General features: G+C 35.1%; 2 protein-coding genes across 6 annotated transcripts; one reads left to right on the top strand and one right to left on the bottom strand.

The window, feature by feature from the left end:
* The first annotated feature begins 2,138 nt into the window (after positions 1–2,138).
* LOC122275690 (protein STICHEL-like 3) lies at positions 2,139–18,764 on the top strand. 5 transcript variants are annotated; one of them, XR_006228631.1, is made up of 7 exons: positions 2,139–5,140; positions 6,948–7,167; positions 7,491–8,051; positions 9,387–9,969; positions 11,434–11,497; positions 12,467–12,652; positions 18,593–18,764. XR_006228631.1 is itself a non-coding variant. In XM_043084845.1 (7 exons), exons 2-7 carry the CDS (start codon positions 3,068–3,070, stop codon positions 12,557–12,559), a joined length of 3,594 nt encoding a protein of 1,197 aa, XP_042940779.1. In that variant the 5' UTR covers positions 2,139–2,361; positions 2,642–3,067; the 3' UTR covers positions 12,560–12,791. The 5 variants fall into 5 exon arrangements, 1 of the variants encoding a protein (XP_042940779.1); XR_006228632.1 differs by lacking the exon at positions 18,593–18,764 and adding an exon at positions 12,861–13,132; XR_006228629.1 differs by lacking the exon at positions 18,593–18,764 and adding an exon at positions 12,839–13,132.
* On the bottom strand, positions 13,147–17,869 carry LOC122275692. Its single transcript, XM_043084846.1, has 5 exons — positions 17,105–17,869; positions 16,104–16,726; positions 14,901–15,416; positions 14,489–14,619; positions 13,147–13,439 (listed from the first exon to the last, which is right to left on the bottom strand). Exons 1-4 carry the CDS (start codon positions 17,376–17,378, stop codon positions 14,491–14,493), a joined length of 1,542 nt encoding a protein of 513 aa, XP_042940780.1. The 5' UTR covers positions 17,379–17,869; the 3' UTR covers positions 13,147–13,439; positions 14,489–14,490.
* Positions 18,765–22,094: the final 3,330 nt, after the last annotated feature.

Raw genomic sequence — 22,094 nt, 5'->3', positions numbered from 1 at the left:
TTATAAAATGACTTGTTATTAATAAAAATTAAAAAAAAAATTGACTAAAATTATTTTGTCTCGAAGAGGCGGTGGAGGCAATAAAAATTATAAAATAACGTGATAATAATTACCGAAAGTTATTTTGGCTCGATGCGTTGACAAATATAATAAAAATAATTATATGTCTTAATCAATAAGATCTTTATAGTTAAAATTGTATTTAGTTTGACATTTGTCATCCACTAATAAGTCTTATTACTCAAGCAATTAATGCGGGTTGGATTTATGACTGATTTGTTTATCTAAATTTAAACTATAGTCTATCTCATTTATATTTATTATTATAATTTTTTTAAATTTTTATATAAAATATAATAAATAATTTAATTTTTTTAAATTTTTAAATAAAATTAATATTAAAAAATTATATTATAATAATATTTAATTTTTAATAAAACATCTCATCTCATATTATATAAACTACATAATCAAACGATATCTCAACCTTGTCAATTCATTTTTTCGTTGCACTTTTCCTTTTGAAGTTTGAAGTGAAACTAACTATAACGTGATAATATGTCCATAGCCTTAATAAAACCATGCATCTAGAAAAGAATATTCAAACGTCCAAAACAAATAATAAATTATATTGCTATTTATTCCAAAAAATAAGTAAATCAATCTTTCATCAAAACTACTTGAAAAGACTTCCCAAAATACATGGAGATATATAGTGAACTAAATAAATAAATAAAAGAGTATTTTTTTTTTTAACATGACATCTAAAAAAGTGCTAATATCTTTGGTTTTGTTTTGGAAAGTGAAGTAATTTTAGAATATTTTACTATTATTTATAAATAGTTTATTATTATATATAAATTATTTATTACTTATTATTATTATTATTATTCATAAATTATTTGAGATCAACTTAACATTCAAAAGGAGAAAGTCCTTGGGTAGTGCAGTGTTATTATTATTTATTATTTTATTATTATTTTTTACTATTTTTTTTACTACTATTAACTACTGCAATGTGCGTGTGGCTCATGCACGGCTTATAGTGTGCATGAGCCTCACGCGCTGCAGCACATATGGGAGTTTCCTGTTGTCACGAGCAGCGCCTTCAAGGCCAGTGACTTCAGATCTCTCAGATCTGCGTGCTCCTTTATTCCTTAGTGTGGCGCATGGGACCGCTGTCGATGGTGGTCCTTCATTGGTGTATTGGGTCATCTTCGGATTGCTATTCCCTTATGTTCCTGCTTTCCCTAATCAGTGATCAATACGAAGTGGTGTGATAGTCTCGTATAGTTGGATCGGATCAGCAAAATGCAGTGCACCCCTCTTGACTGCGGCTTTTAGTCATAAGTTTGTAATCTTCTTTTAGGCTATGTTAAAACTGCTTTTAAGTAACTTCCCCGTGTAGGAATGGGTTGGAGCCAATCTTTTAGAGAGATAACCTACTTTGTTGGTTTTTTTAGTCCTGCTTATTTTGGAATGACTATTAGGGACTCTTACCTCACATAATCTTTTATCATTATAACCGCTTAGTTTATTTATGAAATGCTTTACTTGCTAAGAAGAAAAACTAATTTTTAAAATTTTATTATTACTTGTTTAATACTTTTTCACTACTATTTATGGAATATTTAAAATTATTTCATTACTATTAATAGAATATCTAAAATCACATACTTATCTAAACGCAATCTAAATCTTCATAATCAATTCCTAATAGCAAATGGATTAATCATTTTTTTTTGGTTTAAGGTCCCACATTTAATTAAACAAGTAATTACTCAATCCCTTGCTGTTTAAGGGACCATTAATCCCACTCATTTTTTCTTTTTTCATTTTTATTTTTATTTTTTTGAATAAAGAACTTCATATGTTTTTCTTCTGTTTTTTTATAAATCGTAAAGAAATTCCTTCTTTTTGCATAGGCTTCCAAAAAAGTCCAACCCTATGCGAACAAAGAAAGGGGAAAATTCAACGGAAGGGAGGTGGTAGTTCCCCAACATTCAAAACCTTCATGATTTTATATTTTCCTTTTGTACAAAATAGGACGATTTTGTTCCCAAAAATTGAAAAGAAAACAATTACATTAAATTCAAAGACAAAAGTATATTATTTATTTGCATGCTTCAGCAAACGGACAAACCGCTTTTCTTGCAGTGTGTCCCTTCTTCACAGAGGCCTCTGTGTGTCTGTCTGTAACGGATCTCACCCCATATTCCTCCCCCCTCTCTCTCAAGTTACTATTTTTACTCCTCTCTCTCTCTCTCTGTGGGACTATTGTTTTCTTTGAAATAAGGCCTCGTGAAGTGCATGTGAAGCTTGGTGAAAGATCCGGGACTTTGCTTTGCCTTTCTGATTCAGGTGATTGAAGTGTTTGCCTTCTTGCTTTTTGCTCCTTCTCCTCTTTCTTTTTTGTTCCCTTTATGTGATGTTACATCAAGTTCATTTTCTATCTTACGGCCATTTCTGATTCTCCCCCCCGTTATGTCAAAATCCGTAATCTCTAAGGGTTTCAGAGCAAAAAAATGATTGCTGCTGAGATTTGGAAACGTGGGGTTTTTAGTTTGTTCTGTTCTGAGTTTTGCATGTTGAAAGCTCAAAGTTAGGTTTGTCCTATTTGATTTCATGCATTGGAGCTCAGGTGCCGCGTGGTGTTTTGTTTTGGCTAGTGCTGCTTCTTGTGGTCTGGCATTTGGGTTGGTGCTTTAAAGCTTGAACTTTTTGAGCTCTCTTCTTTTGTTGTGGGTTTAATTTCATGCCATTGAGTGAGAAATGATTCGCTTTGAACTCTTTGTTGTACTCGGGGGAAAGTTTGGATTATTTCTGGAGATGGGGTTGCTGTACTGGACAATAGGTGCTGGGCGACCTCTAATTTCTTGAATTCGGGCATTGTCGCGTGCTTTGCTGTGCCATCAGTATATCGTTGGTGGGTGTTAAGGATTTTTTCTCTTGTAATGCCATAATTGCGAAGATTGGAAACGTTCCTTTAACAAGAAATGCCATATACTTTAACTCGTTTCCTTACTTCTAAAGTGATTCTGCTATTGGATGCATTACTGTTCTGAACATGACCAGAGCTGTCCGCGATAGGATTCTTAAGGATGCAAATGGTGATATTAGTGATCATCTACGCAACCACGTCCATTTGACGAATTGTATTCACTTAAAGAACCATATGCATAAGCATAGCCCCATATTAGCTGATAGGTCCGTTATGAGGGACCTTGTAGTCCTTCAGAGGTCAAGATCTCTCAGGGACCCTTCTGCAAGTCCTCCCTCATGGCATTCACCTTCCATTGTTGATCTACTCCAAAATAAGGGTGAAAATGACATGCTTCGGGAGGGGAGAAGTTCTATAGGCATTGAGCCTCGGAGGAAAGCTAGGAGAGTGTTGGGAAGCACACAACCCTCAGCAAGTTTAGCCACATCAAAAGTTGCTCTTGGTGAGGTTGGTGGGGTTAATGATGGCATAGCGGCAGTCAGTGAACATAGTAACAAGAGTGGAGTTGGGAACAGTAGAAGAGTTGGGAGAGAGGAATCTACCCGGAAGAGTTATAGGAGTGATATTTTGGGTGGCAATGAGGAGCCTCCACTTGATCAAGGTGGTAATGATTTGACTCATGATGTTGTGTTGGGGAACTTTGAATCTAAAGGTAGAAGGAGTAAACAAAGGGGAAAGCATATTGGAAATGTTCCATTAAAGACCCTTTCTGAGCAGTTGAATGACGTTCAAATGGATAGTGATGATGTAGTGTCTTCTAACATCCGTCTTCGTGGAGAACATTCACGACCAGAAAAACCCGTTGGGGAGCCACAAACCAGCATTCCTGGGTACTGCAGTGGGTTAAGTAGAGTTAAAAGGCGCAAGTTTCGTGGCGCTAGAAGAACTCGAGCTACTACAGCTTCAAGAGATATTGGAGCTCAGAATGAGTTGTCTGTGGCATCTAATACGTTAGCTCAGGGATCAAGCCATCCCAAGTCTTACATGGAAGAGAGGGAAGACGAATTGGTTGATACAAATGTCACTAGGGCTCCAAGAAATGGGTGTGGGATTCCTTGGAATTGGTCAATAATTCATCACAGAGGTAAAAATATTCTTGACATGGCTGGAAGAAGTTTTTCTTGTGGTTTGTCAGACTCAAGGTTAAAGAAAGGAGGTTCAACTGCCCATGGGAGAGAAATGTCTGACATGCCAATGCCATCAGACTACTCAACCTCATCCACAAGATCTGCTGCAGAGGCAGTACCTCTGCTAATCGAGGCATCTGGATCCCAGGAAAGCACTGAACGTGCTGGTTGGATCCGTGACTATTCTGGAGAACTTGGAATTTTTTCTGATAATTTATACAAGCATGATACTGATTCTGACCTTGTCTCTGAAGCTCGATCTCGTGCTCAACGAAAATTGAGAGGCTATCGCAACAGTCAACACAAGAGCCTGACACAAAAGTACATGCCGAGAACCTTCAGGGATCTGGTGGGACAGAATTTGGTTGCACAAGCTCTTTCAAATGCTGTCACGAAAAGGAAGGTTGGGTTGCTATATGTGTTTTATGGACCTCATGGCACTGGTAAAACTTCCTGTGCCCGCATATTTGCTAGAGCTTTGAATTGTCAGTCTTCAGAACATCCTAAACCTTGTGGACTTTGCAATTCATGCATTGCACATGACATGGGTAGGAGTAGAAACATAAGGGAAGTTGGTCCAGTCGGTAATTTTGACTTTGAGAGGATTATGGATTTATTGGACAATATGATTGTTTCCCAGCTGCCATCACAGTATAGAGTTTTTATCTTTGATGACTGTGATACTTTGTCCCCTGATTGCTGGAGTGCCATATCAAAGGTCATTGATCGAGCTCCCAGACGTGTGGTTTTTGTCCTCGTCAGTTCAAGTCTTGATGTTTTGCCTCATATAATCATATCCAGATGCCAGAAATTCTTTTTCCCAAAGTTGAAGGATGCAGATATTATCTATACTTTGCAGTGGATTGCCACCAAAGAATATTTGGAAATTGATAAGGATGCACTAAAACTCATCGCATCAAGATCTGATGGATCATTGAGGGATGCTGAGATGACACTTGAGCAATTGAGTTTGCTTGGGCAGAGAATATCTGTTCCTCTGGTTCAGGAACTGGTAAGTTCTTTTTCACTTCCTCTTTCTCCAGCAGAATCAGAATGATTTACTGTTTGTTTGTCACTATTTATCATCTTGAAAAATTCCAACCTATGATTTTTTGCTACCAACGTAAGATTTTATTGACATCAAATGAGCAATTAGATATCAGGATCTTCATTTATCTTTTCCTATAGCTGGTGGCTTGTCATGCTCACTTCCTTAATCACAATGTCGGAACATGATTTCTTTTATCTTGAACAGATGATCTTAATAAGTTTGGGAGCTATGCATTTAGGAAGTACCTCTTTCCTGTACTAATTTTCCCTTAGGAAGTTTAATTATTAAAGTTTAACAGCTAACATGTACGATTCATCATTTGATGAATTATGATGATTCTTTCAAAATGTTTACACAAGCTTTCAGACATGGTACTTTATTCTTTTTTGGTTGGCCGATTCTTTTCTATTAGGGACCAAAGGAAATGAGAATTCTATCTTTGTGCTTGAATTTATATGTAGAGATTTCAAGGCTAAATTTTGACATATAACAGTTATCAGTGTTTAGCATACATCTAGAATTTAGGAACTTTTTTTTTATCATGTCATGCTCATGAGGATTTAGAAATAAGAAAACATCGTTTCAAGGACACAATGCGTAGTTTTTTGTGGGTATAATGATGTGCATTTTCATGATGGATCATAGATTCTTATGGTACAATGATGTGGGGCATCATTGATGTGGTACAATGATGCCAATGAAATCATTGTGCCGTCATAGGTGTTTCTTACCACAAAACTGGTAGGAAAATTAACTATGATGCGTGTTAATAGGTTAAGATTAAATTGTTTAGTCTTTATGTCTATATTAACAAAATTATTATAAGAAATGAATGTATATGAATACTTATATTAACAAAGTTAGTTTTTCTTCTGTAATATGATATTTTTACTTATTATATATCAATTGCATTTTTTAGAACCTTGTACGCATATGCACCTTTTATGCGTATGTTTAATGCATTTCTAATATAAACATGAGAAGAGTAATTAAATGAACAGATTTTAAATCTAATACCCTCCACAAAATCTTAACTTGTTACCCTATGGGCATGTATAGTGGTTTATAGATTTTGATTTTACTTTTAGCTGTACTTATCATGACAAAAGAAAAAAGGTTTCACTCTAAGTTGTTTACTAACTTATAAAAAAAAAAGAAGTTGTTTGCTATATCTGATATACCTAAAAAATAGGTGTATCCGAAAAGGTGTATCTGCTGTACGGCATACTTATTGGTATCCTATATAATTATTTCCCCTTATATCTCTAGAAGCCCTGGCCAGTATTCACCTTAGAAAAAGATATTCCAGTTAATTTAGCATGGATAAGCACCTTTCCTTTGGTTGCACACTGTTGTCTTATTATCCACAAGGGTGACTTCATGTCTTGGCCTCTAACGTCCCTTATCCTCTTTTTATTTCCAGATTTTTGAAGCATTGCAGGTTATATGGCTATTCTCCTTTTTGTCTACATTCCTAAGAATGCTTTTAGTAGAGCTAGTTCAGGTGCTCATATTCTTGTTACTTGTGCCGATATGTTCACCCTAACTAGGATAATTATGTCTGAGTACTGTGTAAGTCATACGTGTAGCAACTTCTGTAATATATATCTGGGTGTCTTATTTATTCCCTATCTGGTTTTACTTTCTTTCTATGTGCTTTCTTTCGAGCACCTTATTGGTGTTAGATGTCATTTATAATTATTGTATCAATGGTATACAGGAAATTCTTTCCTATTGCATAGCAACTAAAAGTTAAGTCTTTTTCTAGGTTGGGCTTATCTCAGATGAGAAATTGGTTGATCTTCTTGATTTAGCACTATCGGCTGACACAGTTAATACAGTGAAGAATTTGAGAGTAATAATGGAAACTGGTGTGGAGCCATTAGCTTTGATGTCACAGCTTGCTACAGTTATTACTGATATACTTGCTGGTAGTTACGACTTCAAGAAGGAAAGGTTTAGAAGGAAGTTCTTTCGGCGACAACCCTGTGAGTAAAAATTTTCCCAATTATTAAAATTCTGCTAATTCATCTACTTATTTACTAGTTTCTGTGATGCTGATTATATAAGCCCTCTGCAGGTCTTTATATCTGAGCATGTGTGACTTACATCTGTATCGTGTATATCTGTATCATGTGATTCATTTATAAAATCATTGTTCTTTTCTTCACCTCATTCTTTTACGAAATCATGGAGAACCCTTTCTTGTGTTAAATAATGCTGTTTTAACCTTCCTCTTTAAATTTGTGAATGCCAAATTTTCTTGTGGCCTTTCTGATTCCCGTTCAATCTGTGTTCATATTGGTTGCAGTATCCAAAGAAGATATGGAAAAGCTGCGCCAAGCTTTGAAAACTCTATCTGAGGCTGAAAAACAGCTAAGGATGTCAAATGACAAATTAACATGGCTAACAGCTGCAATGCTTCAACTTGCTCCTGATCAGCAGTACATGCTACCTACTTCTGCAGACACTAGTTTTAATCACAGTCCCATGGCCCTGGATAATGTGGGTGGAAGAGATTCAACCAGGAGAATGGGTGAGTTTTCCGAGATGTCCACTAAGGGGAGAGGCTTGTCAACAAATGTGAGGGTAGAAAATTTCCATGCTGGAAGTTCTGCTGATACCTATCAAAATGGTACGCTTCAGGGTATTAGTTTAGACAGAAAAAGATATGTTGGGACTGGTATGGCTCATCAACAGACATCTGCACATGCCGCTGACATGACTGGGATAACTGGCAGGCAGATTTCTGGTAAAAGCCACGGAGGAATTGAAGACATCTGGTTGGAGGTGCTTGAAAAAATACAAATCAATGGTGTAAAGGAGTTTTTGTATCAAGAAGGGAAGCTGATCTCAGTCAGTTTTGGTGCAGGTATACCCAATTATGCATTCAATACATTTACAAGTGCTATGATTAGTGTTCACGGTATCAGAATGTGTTTTCAAAATTCTCCGTGTTTTCCTTTTTTTCCTTTTAATGCGGTATATGAAAACTCTTAGTGCCTGGGAGCTTGAAAACTCTTATGGATCATTTGACTTGTGAAAACACAGAACCTGCACCAAATTGGAAACTCAAAAATGGAATTAATGTTAAATTTTCCAGCAACTCGTATTAAATGAAATGCCCTCCCTAACAGTATTCAAGAGAACTGATTTATTATGAGGGTAAAAACCTTGGGAAGTCATCGATCATGACCATAAGTTAATACTTCAGAACCCACCTAAGGGCTGGCTTAAGTGGTAAGGGCATTGGTCTTGGGGGTATGCTCCCCCTAGGTCTTAAGGTTCAAACAATTTCTAAGGGCCATGTAACATTAGTGAAAAGCCAATGATTTACAAGTTAAAAAAAAAAATAAAACTCATGATTTACCTTATCCATGTGATGGGGGTGCATAACGCGGGTATGAGGTTTAATCAGGTAAAAAGACATGTTGCATTTGTACAGTATCTGAGGTTCCTCTTCATAAAAAGAAAAGAAAAGAAAAGATAATGTATCAGAATATCACTTAACCCAAAAGTTTAAGCCTACGGATTTGAGCCCAATTATATTATATTACCACTTATATATGTGATATCTTTCCGATGTGGGACTTAGGATTGTCCATTCACTCATTTAGGTACTCCGCATGGTTTTTTTTGTTACCAAAACTCTCGTTCAATCTTCTTAACATATTTAAATCCATTTATCTTAAATCTGCATGGCCATAGTCTACATTTCACACTCGCGTGAAATTCAGGTTTTTTAGTTTTCTATTTTACATGCTATTAATGTTTTCTAAGTTTGTTAATCTGACTTGTGATTTGTAAAATGCTTTCTGGAACTCTGTTGGTAAATTATTGTAAAAATATTTCTTGTGTATATATGAATGTACTCCAATTTGCATACTAATTACTTTCACATAGCGCTTATATGACATTGGTTATAAGTTTGTTTATAACTTTTTGATCCAGTGGGTGTCAGACCATGTTCATTCTGTCTAAAGTGCTTTTATCTCTGATTTTTCATTTACATATTTAAACTTAGATGCATGCCATTATAGAATATGTGGGACTTCTCTTCTTCAAATTGGAATGGTAGATTTTTGCGATATATATTCCATTAGATGCATCTCGTCTACCTATCAAGAAATTTAAGACTTAGCTTTTCTACATTTGTTTCTTGTGCATTGTCTAACTGTTTCTCCAATTAAATCACCTTTTCTTGCAGCCCCTACTGTGCAGATGATGTTCAGTTCACACCAGGCAAAATCTAGGGCAGAGAAACATAGGCGGCACATCTTAGAAGCATTTGAGAATGTTCTTGGGTCCCGAGTGACAATTGAAATGAGATGTGAATTAAACAAAGATTCAGGATCAGGTGTGCATGTGCCTCTTATGTTGCCAGCTTCCAAAGGTGGTCCATCTCAAATTAGAGATATAAATGGGGTCAGCACTCAAGCTCAGCTCTTACAGTCTGACAATCCTCAAATGGGGAGGAGTGAAATTGTTGAAGTAGCAACTTCTCCTAGAGAACCCAGAGATAATGAACACACAGATAATCATGCAGTATCTGGGAAAAGAGGTTCGGGAGCTTCATGGGTGGGAGAAAGGCCAGCTTCTTCAATGAAATCAACCATGGATTCACTCCCACAAAGGAGAAAGATTGGGGAACAAATTCAGAGCCAGAGCCTTGTTAGAAGCAAGGTGTCTCTGGCCCACGTACTTCAGCAGGCAGAAGGATGTACCCAGCGAAATGGATGGTCAAAACGCAGAGCAGTTTCCATTGCTGAAAAGCTTGAACAAGAAAATTTGTACGTACTGCAATTCCAGTATTCTTTCTCAAGATTAGCCTATAAAAAAGTACTCTTTAATTTCACTTTTCCTTTAAGAGCAACCAAACATATTTAACTGCTAGAATTAAACTACAAAACTTTGATACCTTTACATGACTGGAACATTATCTGGTAGCTCCTCCCTCCCACATCCCCCCTCTTTCCACCAACCAATGGACCGTGAGACCACTGGTTCAAAACTCTGAGGGCATACTCTTGTATACTTCCTGCGTGCTTGGGTTTCACCGTGTGTAGTTATTAATAAAATCTTATGTACTTATTGAAAAACCTGAGGGTGTGAGTGTAACTTACCAATAGAAAGGAACATTAATTGCAGGGACATGAAACTGTTAGATCTCGGTGTAAAATGGACTCTGGTTATGTGAAATTTCTCGTCAAAGGTCCATCTCATCTTCTCAATTCAGTAGTTTCAGCATCCTATAGCTTGATCTTATTCACCTAATCTTAAAAATTATCGTATTCCGTTAAAAAAGAAAGAACAGACATGATTGATTGTTAAAACTAATATTTTTGGAAAAAAGGCCCAAAGTTTAGAATTTTTTTTTTCTTTTTTTGATAGGTAAACAAAACTTTATTACTCAAAGAATTGGCCTAGCCCAGTATATACAAGAAACAGCCCTTCTAAGTGGGCGCCAGAAGTTTAGCAATTCTTAGAAAGTTAGTGAAAAGAAGCAAGAGATGTAAATTTCACTTGTGAGTTGAGTAGATAGATAGAAAATGTATTAACAAAAGAGATGCCTACTTAACTTCAAAGTTATTGTAATAGGCTTATGATCAAAATATTTAGTTTGCTAGAAAAAATATATTTTAGAACTAACGGATAACTGTTTTATCTTGAGATTGCTCATTTCTGGAACAAAATGAAGGAGTGCAAATGTGGATATTTTCCTCGTCATGAACAAAAATTTAGACAAATGAGTTTGAACAATTTTAAATTCTTCTTTAACAACGTGACTGCTTAATTTCTAGTAAGGCATCCTACCTATGGAGAGACAACAGAACCTTTCTTCTCTTTTTCATGTTTAATTTAGTATCAGTATACTTAATATGTGAACCAAATTTTGGGGTGGGTTTCCTAGAACTGCTACATGTTTTCTCCAGCCAAAATGGAACTATATGGTGTTGAAGTTGGTATAGAGATTATTTTGCATGCTTGCGAACATTTTCCTGTCTCAGTTTGAATTGGGAGGGTTTAGGGACTTTTTCTTTCATACTTTGTTACTTTTGGCTTCGGCTATTGTATTGAATGGGATTAGTTTTAATGACTTTTATGCTGTTTTTTTACAGCGTTTAGATTGTAATTAGGTTCATCTCTTGTATACTTCCTGTGTACCTGGGCCATGCCTAATTTATTGATTAATAAATTCCTCTTACTTATAAAACAAAAAGTTTGATTTGGTTCTAAAATTCTTATTTTTACAGGAGACTGGAACCTAGATCAAGAAGCTTACTTTGCTGGAGAGCAACAAGAGTAACTCGTCGGAAGGTACTGCCTGATTGAATTCAGGAAGATCTTATGATAAGTTTTTTAAGATGTAGACTCTTTTAATGGAAAAAAATTGATATCTCCTAGGAGTGTAGATAGTTTCCTCTCATTCCAATTCAACATGCTGTCTCTTGCATAATTAACCATGTAATCTAGTACCTAATACTCATCTTTCTTGAGTGTGCATAGGGTATATATGGTTTTGATTATTTCGACTGAGAGCTACATAATAGCAAAAAGGGGATAATTGAAAAGGCACGAGGTAGAAAAATCCTTAGGAAATTGGGTGTGTATTGCATGATGGATATGCTTAACCCCATAGTTGTTCGTGCTCAGCTGTGCTTATTAATTACAATCAGGCAGGCTAGGAGAATTGTCAAAAGGCCAACCCTTCCCCCTTGTTCATTTCAGAAACCCAGACTCATAAATGTGTTTTATGGGGGCTTAATTGGAGTATTATCGGCCTATTCTAATATACTTCAACCAACACCAATTACCTTCTTCTCTGAATAATATGCCTATGCCTATGCCTATACTTGGTGTTGCTAGTTGCTACCTCATTTAAAGTGTGTTAGAATTTTCAGGTATCATGTTCTTTCCAGAGTTATGCTCCATGTTTTTCAAGGCCATATTAGGATTTGTCTTTTCTTTGAGAAATATTTGGTCAAGTGCATGGCAAAAAAAAAAAAAATGGAAATCATGTTAATGTAAAAGAACGTACTTACATGTTTTGCTTTTTCTATAATTGGTTGGACCTAGTGCCAGTCATTTCCGAGCTTGCTTTGATAAGACTTCCCCATTATTGTCTTTACAAGATTTCTCTAGTTGTATATATTAATTGGTAAGTTGGTTAAATTATGCATTAAGATCAATAGTTTTTTCCTTTTTTATTCAAGTTCAATTGCAGTATGATAAATAGTTAGATAATGATTACTTGAGGATGGTGCTTATGTGCGTTGGCATCTGCAGCTTTCACGTTTGAAAATCAGGACACGAAAGCCACATTCATTGCTGAAGCTTGTTTCCTGTGGAAAATGTCTCTCAACTAAGTCTCCGAGATGATACAAAGAACAGAATTTTGGATGGCTTGGAAGGATAGATCGTGCCACCTCATTTGCATTATTAATGTGTAGAGAGGTTCCTACTGTTTACTAGGTCAGTTTCTTTGTCAAATCCGTTATCATTGAATAAAAGTATGATTTATAGGTGATGAGAAATTGTAGGAAATAAATTAGATCGTGCAGCTCTATTAAATATATAATTTTTTCTTAATGGGAAATCGTTTATATTGTTAGGCCTTCTTCTATTCAGTCAATTGAAGCCTTGTATGATTGGTTGCAGTTTTGCTTGTTATTCATTTTAGACACTTGCGCTCATCAATGGTTGGCCTGTGCAAGGCATTGGCATAGGAAATGCAGGACAAATTGTAACTGTATAACTATATGCAGTTACAATATATTTTATGTTTCTTGACTGCTGGAATTGGCAGAGAAATGTAAATAACCTATGATGTGCGGGCGTTACACGGGTCCTGGGTTTAACCTGGTAAAAGACATGTATATATATATATTTATTTTTTGTTATCTTAGCATTAAGAACGTCCATTTGATATATATATATATATATATATATTTATATTTGTTGTTATCTTAGCATTAAGAACGTCCTTTCAAATTTATATATGAAACGAAAGGCGTCATGACAGGTTCTTTGCAATTATATGGATGTCAAAGATATGTTAATCATGACAGCAGACGATAGACAATAAGTTGGCGGGTTGGTTTACCTACTCACCCGACCGCCGAACCTTTTTTATTTTTATTTTTTTTAATTCTCCCATTTTCCCTTCTTCTCTGTCTTCATCTCCTTCTCCTTCTTCTTCATCTTCTTTAAAGTGGCTATGGGTCTTTGACTTTGGACCCACGACCACAACCATGAGTCTCTGCTTGTGAATACAAAAACCAAACACCCTCATGGATTGATATCTCTATCAAATGGTCTGTCCACTAAGTCAACATAAGTACTTGAGTCATTATTCAAAAAATAGAACTTTTAAGTGAACATCAATTTCCTTATGTTTGTGTATTAGTTATAAGGAACGTCAGAAACTTCGCTTGAAATGGATAAAGACAAATTAGAGGCTTTTATATAGGGTGTAACCTACCAAGAATCACACTTTTCATTAACCTTATGAATATATTAACATTCAAGAAGGTAGAAAGTATGTAACATCATGAGCTAAACTACCCAAACCGCTAATGCTTCCTAAATTATATATGTTTACTGACTTGAGAAATCCGGTCGTTCAGATAGTTTTAAGGAATGATTTGGATCGATCAGGGCCTGAGGAAGGCATGCATTGCTATAATTTTTTGACTCATTCTACAATTCAGAGAGAGATTGCTATCTATCTCCGAATTGTATCTATCCAAATTGTAAATTAAGTATTTGAACCAAAAAGTTGTAGGAAGTCTCAAAGAAATGTGTACATGATCAAGGCATGTTTTTATTAAGCATGTTTTGTTTTAATCTGATTATTTATTCTCTGAAGAGAATAGAAACATAAAAAAAGGCAAGCCTCTGCAACAGCTTAGGCGGGGGGGGGGGGGAACAATTACAGACTTGCCTGACAAGATATGTTGGGAGGATTAGAAGGACTTATATATTATTGATGTAAAATAGATGAAGTATGTGCTTATTTCCATTTCATCTTGATTAATGGAAGAAACTGGTAATTTAGCTCATTGTTGTAACCAAGAAAGACTATATTCAATTGAGAAGTAGAGCTCTATATCTCACTCTTTCCAGCTCTGATAAAAAAATCTGGGATCCCAAGCTTTGGATCTTGTTGCTAACTGGCTAGCCGAAAGAAAAAAATTTCAATGTAAAGAACACAATAAAAGTCCTATGAAAATTCCACCCTTTGGGTAAAAGCTACTCATCACCTTGTAAGTAAGCTTCATTGGTTTGAGTTAAAGCTAGCATGCATACCTTCATTGCTCAGGTACAAGGATATCAAAGTCAGTAACAGTCCATTCAGCAACTTGGTCAGGGTCTTTAAATATTTCAGTTCCCAAATCAACAGACTTCCACTGCCTTCTTGCTGGTGGAGTACCTGGATCCTGCAATGAAAATTTTCTAGCTATTTTCAGCATCTAAAATCAATTACCACGAAGAGAATTCCAGCATTCCCATTCTTCCAGTTCTATAAGAAAATGGAACAAATTTAGTGAAAAAGCACATTTTTTGACACATTGCCTTTTTCCCAAATCCAATGAATTCAATCTTGATAGAAAAATAAAAGTTTGACAAATTTCTAGTTTGAAATTGCTCTTTAGCTTAACTTTTAAACTCTTTGTTGATCACCATATAACTGAGAGATGAAAAATGTAGGAAATCAAACCTGGTAAAAGTAGAGTGATTGAGACAACCTTCCAACATCAAGATCCCACGCCCTTGGCTTCCCAATCCAACCATCTCCTTGCTTAGTAGGGTACCCATAGTCACCCCAAACTGGGTGTGGCAAAATCTGCAATATCTCCTGAGGCTGAGGATTGCTATATGGATCACACAAACTATAAGGCGCCTCAAGCTGCTCTGCATTTCCTGGGGAGCAATACAAGTGATAAGCTTCATAAGGGAAGCGAGCAGTTTCGTTACGATGAATGCGTGTCCCATTGGGGAAAGTGTGGTAAGGTGGGCAGACATCGAGTTTTCCTGGCTGGCACCATGCTTTTATGCTTGGATTTATGATCATTTCACTGTATCGTGTGACATCTGAAGTTACATCGCCATCACAAGGCTGGCCATTGTTCTTCCAACAACTTCCAATGTCCATTAGATAGAACTGGCTGCTAGGACCACCACCTTTGATCACATTCAAGGTGAATCTCACTCTAAAATTTGGTGATTCTGGGATCTGCGTAGTACATATATTGAGTCTATATAAACCTAATAATTAATACCATTGATGTTTCAATCTTAAGGAAAGCTGACAGAAGGGCATGATACAGCGAGAATCTTCAAAGAGGCCTACCCATGTACAATATGCATGTCTCATAAAAAGTTTAGGTGAAACATATACTTGGGGATGCCAATATGTTACTATATAAGTACGAATTTTAGAAATATTTTATTTGCAAGCCGATATAGAAGATACCATGGACATATCATGTTAAAAAATCTAAAATTCAAAAATTTGAACTTCTCTTGAAAATTAGCTTCCACCACTTTTTACATGGGCATGCAAGTACAACTCCAAAATTTATAATTCACTATTTAGAAAAGAAAAATATTTTAACCAGAAAATGATTATACAAAAGTAAATCCACAAACTAACGTGGCTTGATACAATACATCTAATTGTAAAGTTGTTTTTAATGTAAAGTAGATCTAATGCATCACGTGAAGGTATGTCAGTTTGTGTATTTACTTTTGTGTAGTCTCTTTTTGTATGTAGTAGTTCTCTTTAGAAAATGATCATGGGGTTTAATGGAACAAAAACAGAATTCAATTACAAATCTGCCTACAAATGAATATTTCAAGGGAAATGCTAGCTAGCTCAACTAGCTAGATTAATATAGTAAAAGGTAAATAATATACTTACAATCTTGGTCATTCCTCGGGTTGGGTAATGGTATCCACCAGAGAGTCCAAAGGTGGCATCGGATCTGAAGTAAAGCATTAACCAAGGATACTTTGTTGAAGTCCTCAAGAGATGATGAAAAACCCAACTTCCCTCACCAAGTTCCTTTTCCCAAGTTACCGAATAATAAGATATATTTCCCACCAAATCATTACTCAAATTAGCATCCAAGTCCCATGACCCATAAAACCTCCCCCTAAGAGTTGTCCTATCGGCCCCTTGCAATGTGGTATAATCATGATGAATCATTGGTTGGTTCATGCAACCTTTTCCAAAGCAAGGAAATATGTTGTCAGGGCCGAAAGGTCCAACTTTATGGCCATTTTTAGGGCATCTTCCAGCAAAAGTGTCCATGTTCCCACTCTTGAGCATGATCATCCAAAATTGCCATGGATTTGGGGTGTCTTCAACCTGACATTTCGATCCCAGATAGAGTTCTTTCTCAGCAGCGTAAAGGTCTACATCGGAAAGGGCCTTTGGTTGGATCCCAAGAAATGGGTCTCCTACCCCTAGATTGTTGTCTTTGTCTATGACTCTGTGGACCAACATGTAAGGCATGGACTTGCACAAGGAGCAGTTGTTCTCTACCCAGATAATAATATTATAAGTTCATTACATAACTCAATTACATACATAGGTACACAAAATTGCACGTCCTCACACTTCATGCGTAAAATTCAAAGAAAATTGTGATTTCTAGTACAATCTGTGTCACTCTCTCACACGTATAAAACCCACAAAAGTACAAGTACAAATCGACTGATATATACTGGCAAAAACCAAACCAGAGTTTCTTTTCTATCTTTAAAGCCTTTATACCAAGAGTTGAACAATTTATTGCACAAAACACAAGATGATCTGATTAACTAAAAGGAAACAATCTAGCCCCTTTCTTCTTTTTGCTTAACAGAGTTTCATGCCATAAGGAAAAGTAAAAACAGAAGAATGGAATGCATGCTAACCTGTTGCCGTTGGAGAAGCCTTGTATAAGTCAAAGCAATCGGCAGCTCTCGGGCTGCCCATGTCAGGAGCTTCTTCACCAACCTCGTTGCATTGATTCCATGACTCTATCGCCAACCTCAGGCCATCCCTTCTCATTCCCGGATCACCCACAGCCGATACATACTCACGAGTTTCAGCACCAACATTATGCACAAACAAACCGCTAGAGAGAAAGACCACAACCAGAATAATAGAAAATGGAAAAGCACTAGGATTTTGCCTGTGCCTAGCCATTAAATGATTAGCCAGCTACAGAGCTTTTTTTTTTAAAAATTTTTTTTTGAATAAGGAAGCTAGAGAGCTTGATATACAATACTTATATGCTTTGGCTATATATGCACGGGAATTGAAAAGATTGATGAACTTGAATGGGATACGATAACTTGAACTTTTCTGTTACTTTTTTTTTTTTTTGGTTTCTTCTAATATATTTAGATCGAACTTGCTTTCTACATAATCTATACTTTTCCATTGCATGGAACGTACTCTTCTTTTTTATGCCTGCTTAGGTGCTTATTAGATTTGGCAGCGTATTACTTTGCGGCATTTATGGTATTACCATTGAAGTATCCTTACCGTTTGTTTGGTGCGCATACTGAAAATGGGGTATCTTTGTAACAGAAAAGAAAAGACAGATCCGAAGTTTCCCCAGAAAAGGTTGATATTGTCCTAGAAAGTAAAAGTTCCTTATGCTCTTGTATAAAAGTTCCAAATTCTTTTCTTTCCTCAATACCCGTGAACCTTTTCAACCTCTTAAAGACTATATACGGTTATGGACAAATCATACATAGCAGTAGTAAATTGAATGACAAGAAAAACCATGGTTTGGTGTTGCAAAAGGAAGAATAATTCGGATTGGAGTACTTTGGATCTGCAGACGCATGCATATGCTAGCTAGCCATATATATGTATTTCATAGTAAATACAGCATGCATGCCTAAATGAGTGATGAGTGATGTAGCCAGATTAATTTTTTGGGTCAATAACTTAAAATTAAGTTGATGATTAGAAAGGTTTTCAGTCAAAGCAGCTGGAGGAGGATCAAGAGCACCATCTGGGTTAGGAGGATCTGAGTCTTTGATCCATCATACCCTCAGACAGATGAAACTGAAAATGGACTCCTTCCTACGTCGTCTTTCTCACCTGGTCATAGGTTGTGCTATAATATAACTTATCAAAAAAGGTTGTGCTATAATATAAATGCGAAACTTACAGTTTGCCTAACAATAATGAAGCTGGCATGGGACCTGGGATATCACGGCTGGCCAACCCACCATCCATGCATATTATATATTTACTACCAATTATCTGAACATGGGTTATAATTAATTAATGATTCTTTAATTAGTTGATATCTCTTAATCAATTACAGTTTGCATGTGTTTGTTTTCTGTTTCTGCAAAAAAGGAGTGACTTGTTTTCTAACAACCAAAATATGTTACTTTCAGAAGAAGATTAGAAGGCTAGGGTTGCTTTTGATGGAAGCGATGCCTTCGTCAGGTCTGAAGTAAGAGAGAAGTATATGATTCTGTCCTTTGAGATTGCAATTTTTCTTTGATCTCCATGGTTGTGGTTTGGCCAAAACCAACCATCTGGGTCTATCTGACAGTTGTCTTTGTACTTGGATAGGGTCTCATATAATAGATAATAGATCATTCAATTACATCACATATTATGGGTGGTGAATTAAATCTATATTTTCCTATTAGCTTAAGTTTTTCAAAAAAAGGTAGTGATTGTACATGATATCAAATCTATTTAATTAAATATTTCATGTGTTGGACCATCCATTAAATGAGAATTTGATCCACACGTGAGGGACAATGTTAAGAATATAATACAAATATAATACACAAGATTTAGTCCTATCGAATTATTTTTTTAGAAAAAAGGGCCCATTTCCTTTATTTTTCAAATTTACGATATATGGCAGTTTATGAACCACCAAGTGGATTTTTTTCAGAGTAGCTTTTTTAAAAAAAGTTTCAATGAATTTCATAATATAAATAGTTTTCTATAAAAACAATTTAATATAATTTCAATTCTAAAATAGTACTTTTCGAGCTGCCACGGGTTTGCCTCTTAAAGATCAAACAGAGTTCTGAGGGTAAACCAAAATTAAAGAGTCGGAGTCTTGTGCTGCTGTGCATGATATTTGGTGCTCACGACAGAATTTTTCTTGCTAGCTAGATTGCTTGTTTTACGTGACATGTTTGTAGAAGTTTCGTATGTCACATCGAATATGCATGAATTGAAATGATAAAATTTAGCACGAAGGACATTTCATGAAATTTCCTTTGCATGGTATCCGATATTACACCTACGAGAGGATATATAAGAAAAGAGAAATACTTTAATTACAAAACGATTACAAAAAAGTAAATCCGCCACAAACTGATGTGACTTGATACAATACATCAGATTGTAAAGTTATTTTTATTGTAAAATAAATTTAACGGGTCACATGAAATATATCAATTTGTAGATTTATTTTTCTGCACCCTCTTTGTATATATAGCATTTCTCATAAGAAAAACTTGTGCTAGCTTGATCTAGCGATATTATTGTAGCTTCTTATAAATTACAATGATCAAGTATGGTGTGTTGGAATTTAATGTCCCACGTGACAAGACGTACACGTATGATAATATATATTATATATACTAGGTAACGGCCCACCGGATTATAGATGCATTATTAATTATATATACTAGGTGAAAAGGAATAACCGTAATGGTTAAAATCTTGGTATGTTGTAACTTTTATCCAAATGTAGGGGTGTAATTAGTTCGGTGTGGTTTTAGACATATTTTAAAATCGAACCAATTTAAATAAATAAGAGTGGTTGTGCTTCACTAAAACAGTCCATGCACCTACCACTCGTCTAGAAAATTAAAACTTTTAGTTATTTCGATTTCGGTCTCGTTCAATTCGATTTTATAGGTGTGATTTGGTTTTAGGATTTTTCGTTGAGCTAGTTGACTTTTTTGAACGAAATGAAATTTTACTTTACCCCAAATATGAGAGAGCCCGAAACATTATTTTCAAAAACACCATACATATAACCACAAAAATGTGTAAAAATATACTTATAAAATATGTATTCAGCATTGATATATATATCAAAAGTATAATTATACTTATGCCATATTATATATGTAAGTATGTAACGTAATATACAAGGATAAATAATAACATATTATTACCTTAATATTAATATCCATGTTTAAGAGTCACTTATAAAAAAAAATATTCATGTGTAAGAGTAATTTTATATCAAGAAAGAATAAATACTAAAATTAAGATTTCATGTTATGTTAATTTTATAATGTGTATAATATATATAGAATATATTAATAATATATATAAATAAAATAAAATATATATATTTCGGTTTGGTTTGGTCCAATTCAATTTTTTAATAATGAAATTTGGAATTGAACCGGTTTTCAATTGAGACCAACACAACCGACGCGGTGTGAATGGGACCCAACCGGTCGGTTCAATCGGTTCTTCAATTTTTTCTTCCACCCTATCCAAAATGAAGTTGCTGCAGTACTATCAATGATTATTTATTAATTTTTGACAATTCAAAACATTAATGTTGTCAGCATTTATTTTTTTATTACGGTTTCAATTCTTGTTTTGCTTCATTTTCATACTTCATCTATTCCCATTTTTAATAGAACAAATTTCTCATATTGATCCGAACAAGTCTAGTTTCTCCTTGATTTATCACTCCAAATTGAGAAACCATCTGCTATTACTGATTGAAGTCATGTGGAAGAAAATGCTTTATATCACTCTTTGGAGAGATCAAACATATTAAACTTATGTTTATGCAAATGACTAAAGCAAACAATATTAAGTCAATACTTTCTGAATGTGACACTGCTAAGAACATTTCAAGGATACGCTCATGTATCTCACATGTCCCATCAAATTTCATGGTGGTAGGTTCAACCATCAATGTCCTAGCAAGAGACATATTTGCTGAACGGAAACGTTCTTCCACGGTTTTAAAAAATCATTTAGTGTCATATTCAAAGAGTGTTGATTTAATATTGTTTGCTATGCTCATTTGTATAAACATAATGCTTGATCTGTTTAACCTCTCCCAAGAATGATAGAAAGTTCTTTCTTCCACACTACTTGGGTCAGTAATAGCATGCAGTTTCTTAGTCAGGAGTGTCAAATCAAGATCCAGGACACCAAGATGAAACTAGACTTGTTCAAATCAATCTGAGAAATATGTTCCACTATGGATCGGAACAGATGAGGCACGTTAATGAAATGAAACAGGAACTGAAGCTGCAATGAAAGTAAATGCTCACAACATTAATGCTTTGAGTTGTAAAAAATAATGAATAATCATTAAGTGGTATTACGCCAATTTCACTGTTGGGTAAGAATCACAGATTCCAAAATTTTAATCAGTATGGTGATTCCCTTTCACCTTGTAGAAATAATCCAATAGGCTTGTTACTTTTGGGTATTCGGTTCCAACTTTCAATTAAGTATGTATGCTAATTATTCCACCTTAGTTTATTAACCAATTAAAAATGAGGTGTGACTTTGTGCCAATCCAAAATATTTTAAGCGATTAAAAAATGTTTAAATTTTTTAAATATTTTATTCAAAATAAAATAATGTACGTAATAATTTCATATTTAAAGAAATTGTAAATTAGATAATTACCAAACTTTTTACACAATGAGAATATTATATTAAAATTTTTTTTATGTGTAATCACTTTTACGTACTTATTTACGTATTTTCCGATATGATTAACTGCGTTAATTTTTTTAATATAAAATAATTATTAAATTCAACTACATCAATAAAATATGTAAAGGACGAGTAATTGAGTGTATGTAACAGAATTAATTGGTGAGACTCATCAAAATTTGGTTGAAATGGGGAGAGCATCATTTCATGCAAAACTCATAC

This window comes from Carya illinoinensis, chromosome 9 (assembly GCF_018687715.1).
Source record: "Carya illinoinensis cultivar Pawnee chromosome 9, C.illinoinensisPawnee_v1, whole genome shotgun sequence".
NCBI classification, from domain to species: Eukaryota; Viridiplantae; Streptophyta; class Magnoliopsida; order Fagales; family Juglandaceae; genus Carya; species Carya illinoinensis.
The sequence above is the reverse complement of the archived record's forward strand: the minus strand, read 5'-3'. Positions and strand labels throughout refer to the sequence as shown.

Excerpts from the sequence above, each read along its gene's own strand:
- LOC122275690 (XM_043084845.1), top strand. The coding sequence starts at position 3,068 with ATGACCAGAGCTGTCCGCGATAGGATTCTTAAGGATGCAAATGGTGAT. Across the intron at positions 7,168-7,490 it reads GTTCTTTCGGCGACAACCCT|TATCCAAAGAAGATATGGAA; the intron begins GTGAGTAAAAAT and ends TATTGGTTGCAG. Across the intron at positions 8,052-9,386 it reads CTCAGTCAGTTTTGGTGCAG|CCCCTACTGTGCAGATGATG; the intron begins GTATACCCAATT and ends CTTTTCTTGCAG.
- LOC122275692 (XM_043084846.1), bottom strand. The coding sequence starts at position 17,378 with ATGGCTAGGCACAGGCAAAATCCTAGTGCTTTTCCATTTTCTATTATT. Across the intron at positions 15,417-16,103 it reads CCCGAGGAATGACCAAGATT|ATCCCAGAATCACCAAATTT; the intron begins GTAAGTATATTA and ends TGTACTACGCAG. Across the intron at positions 14,620-14,900 it reads AATCACTCTACTTTTACCAG|GATCCAGGTACTCCACCAGC; the intron begins GTTTGATTTCCT and ends TTTTCATTGCAG.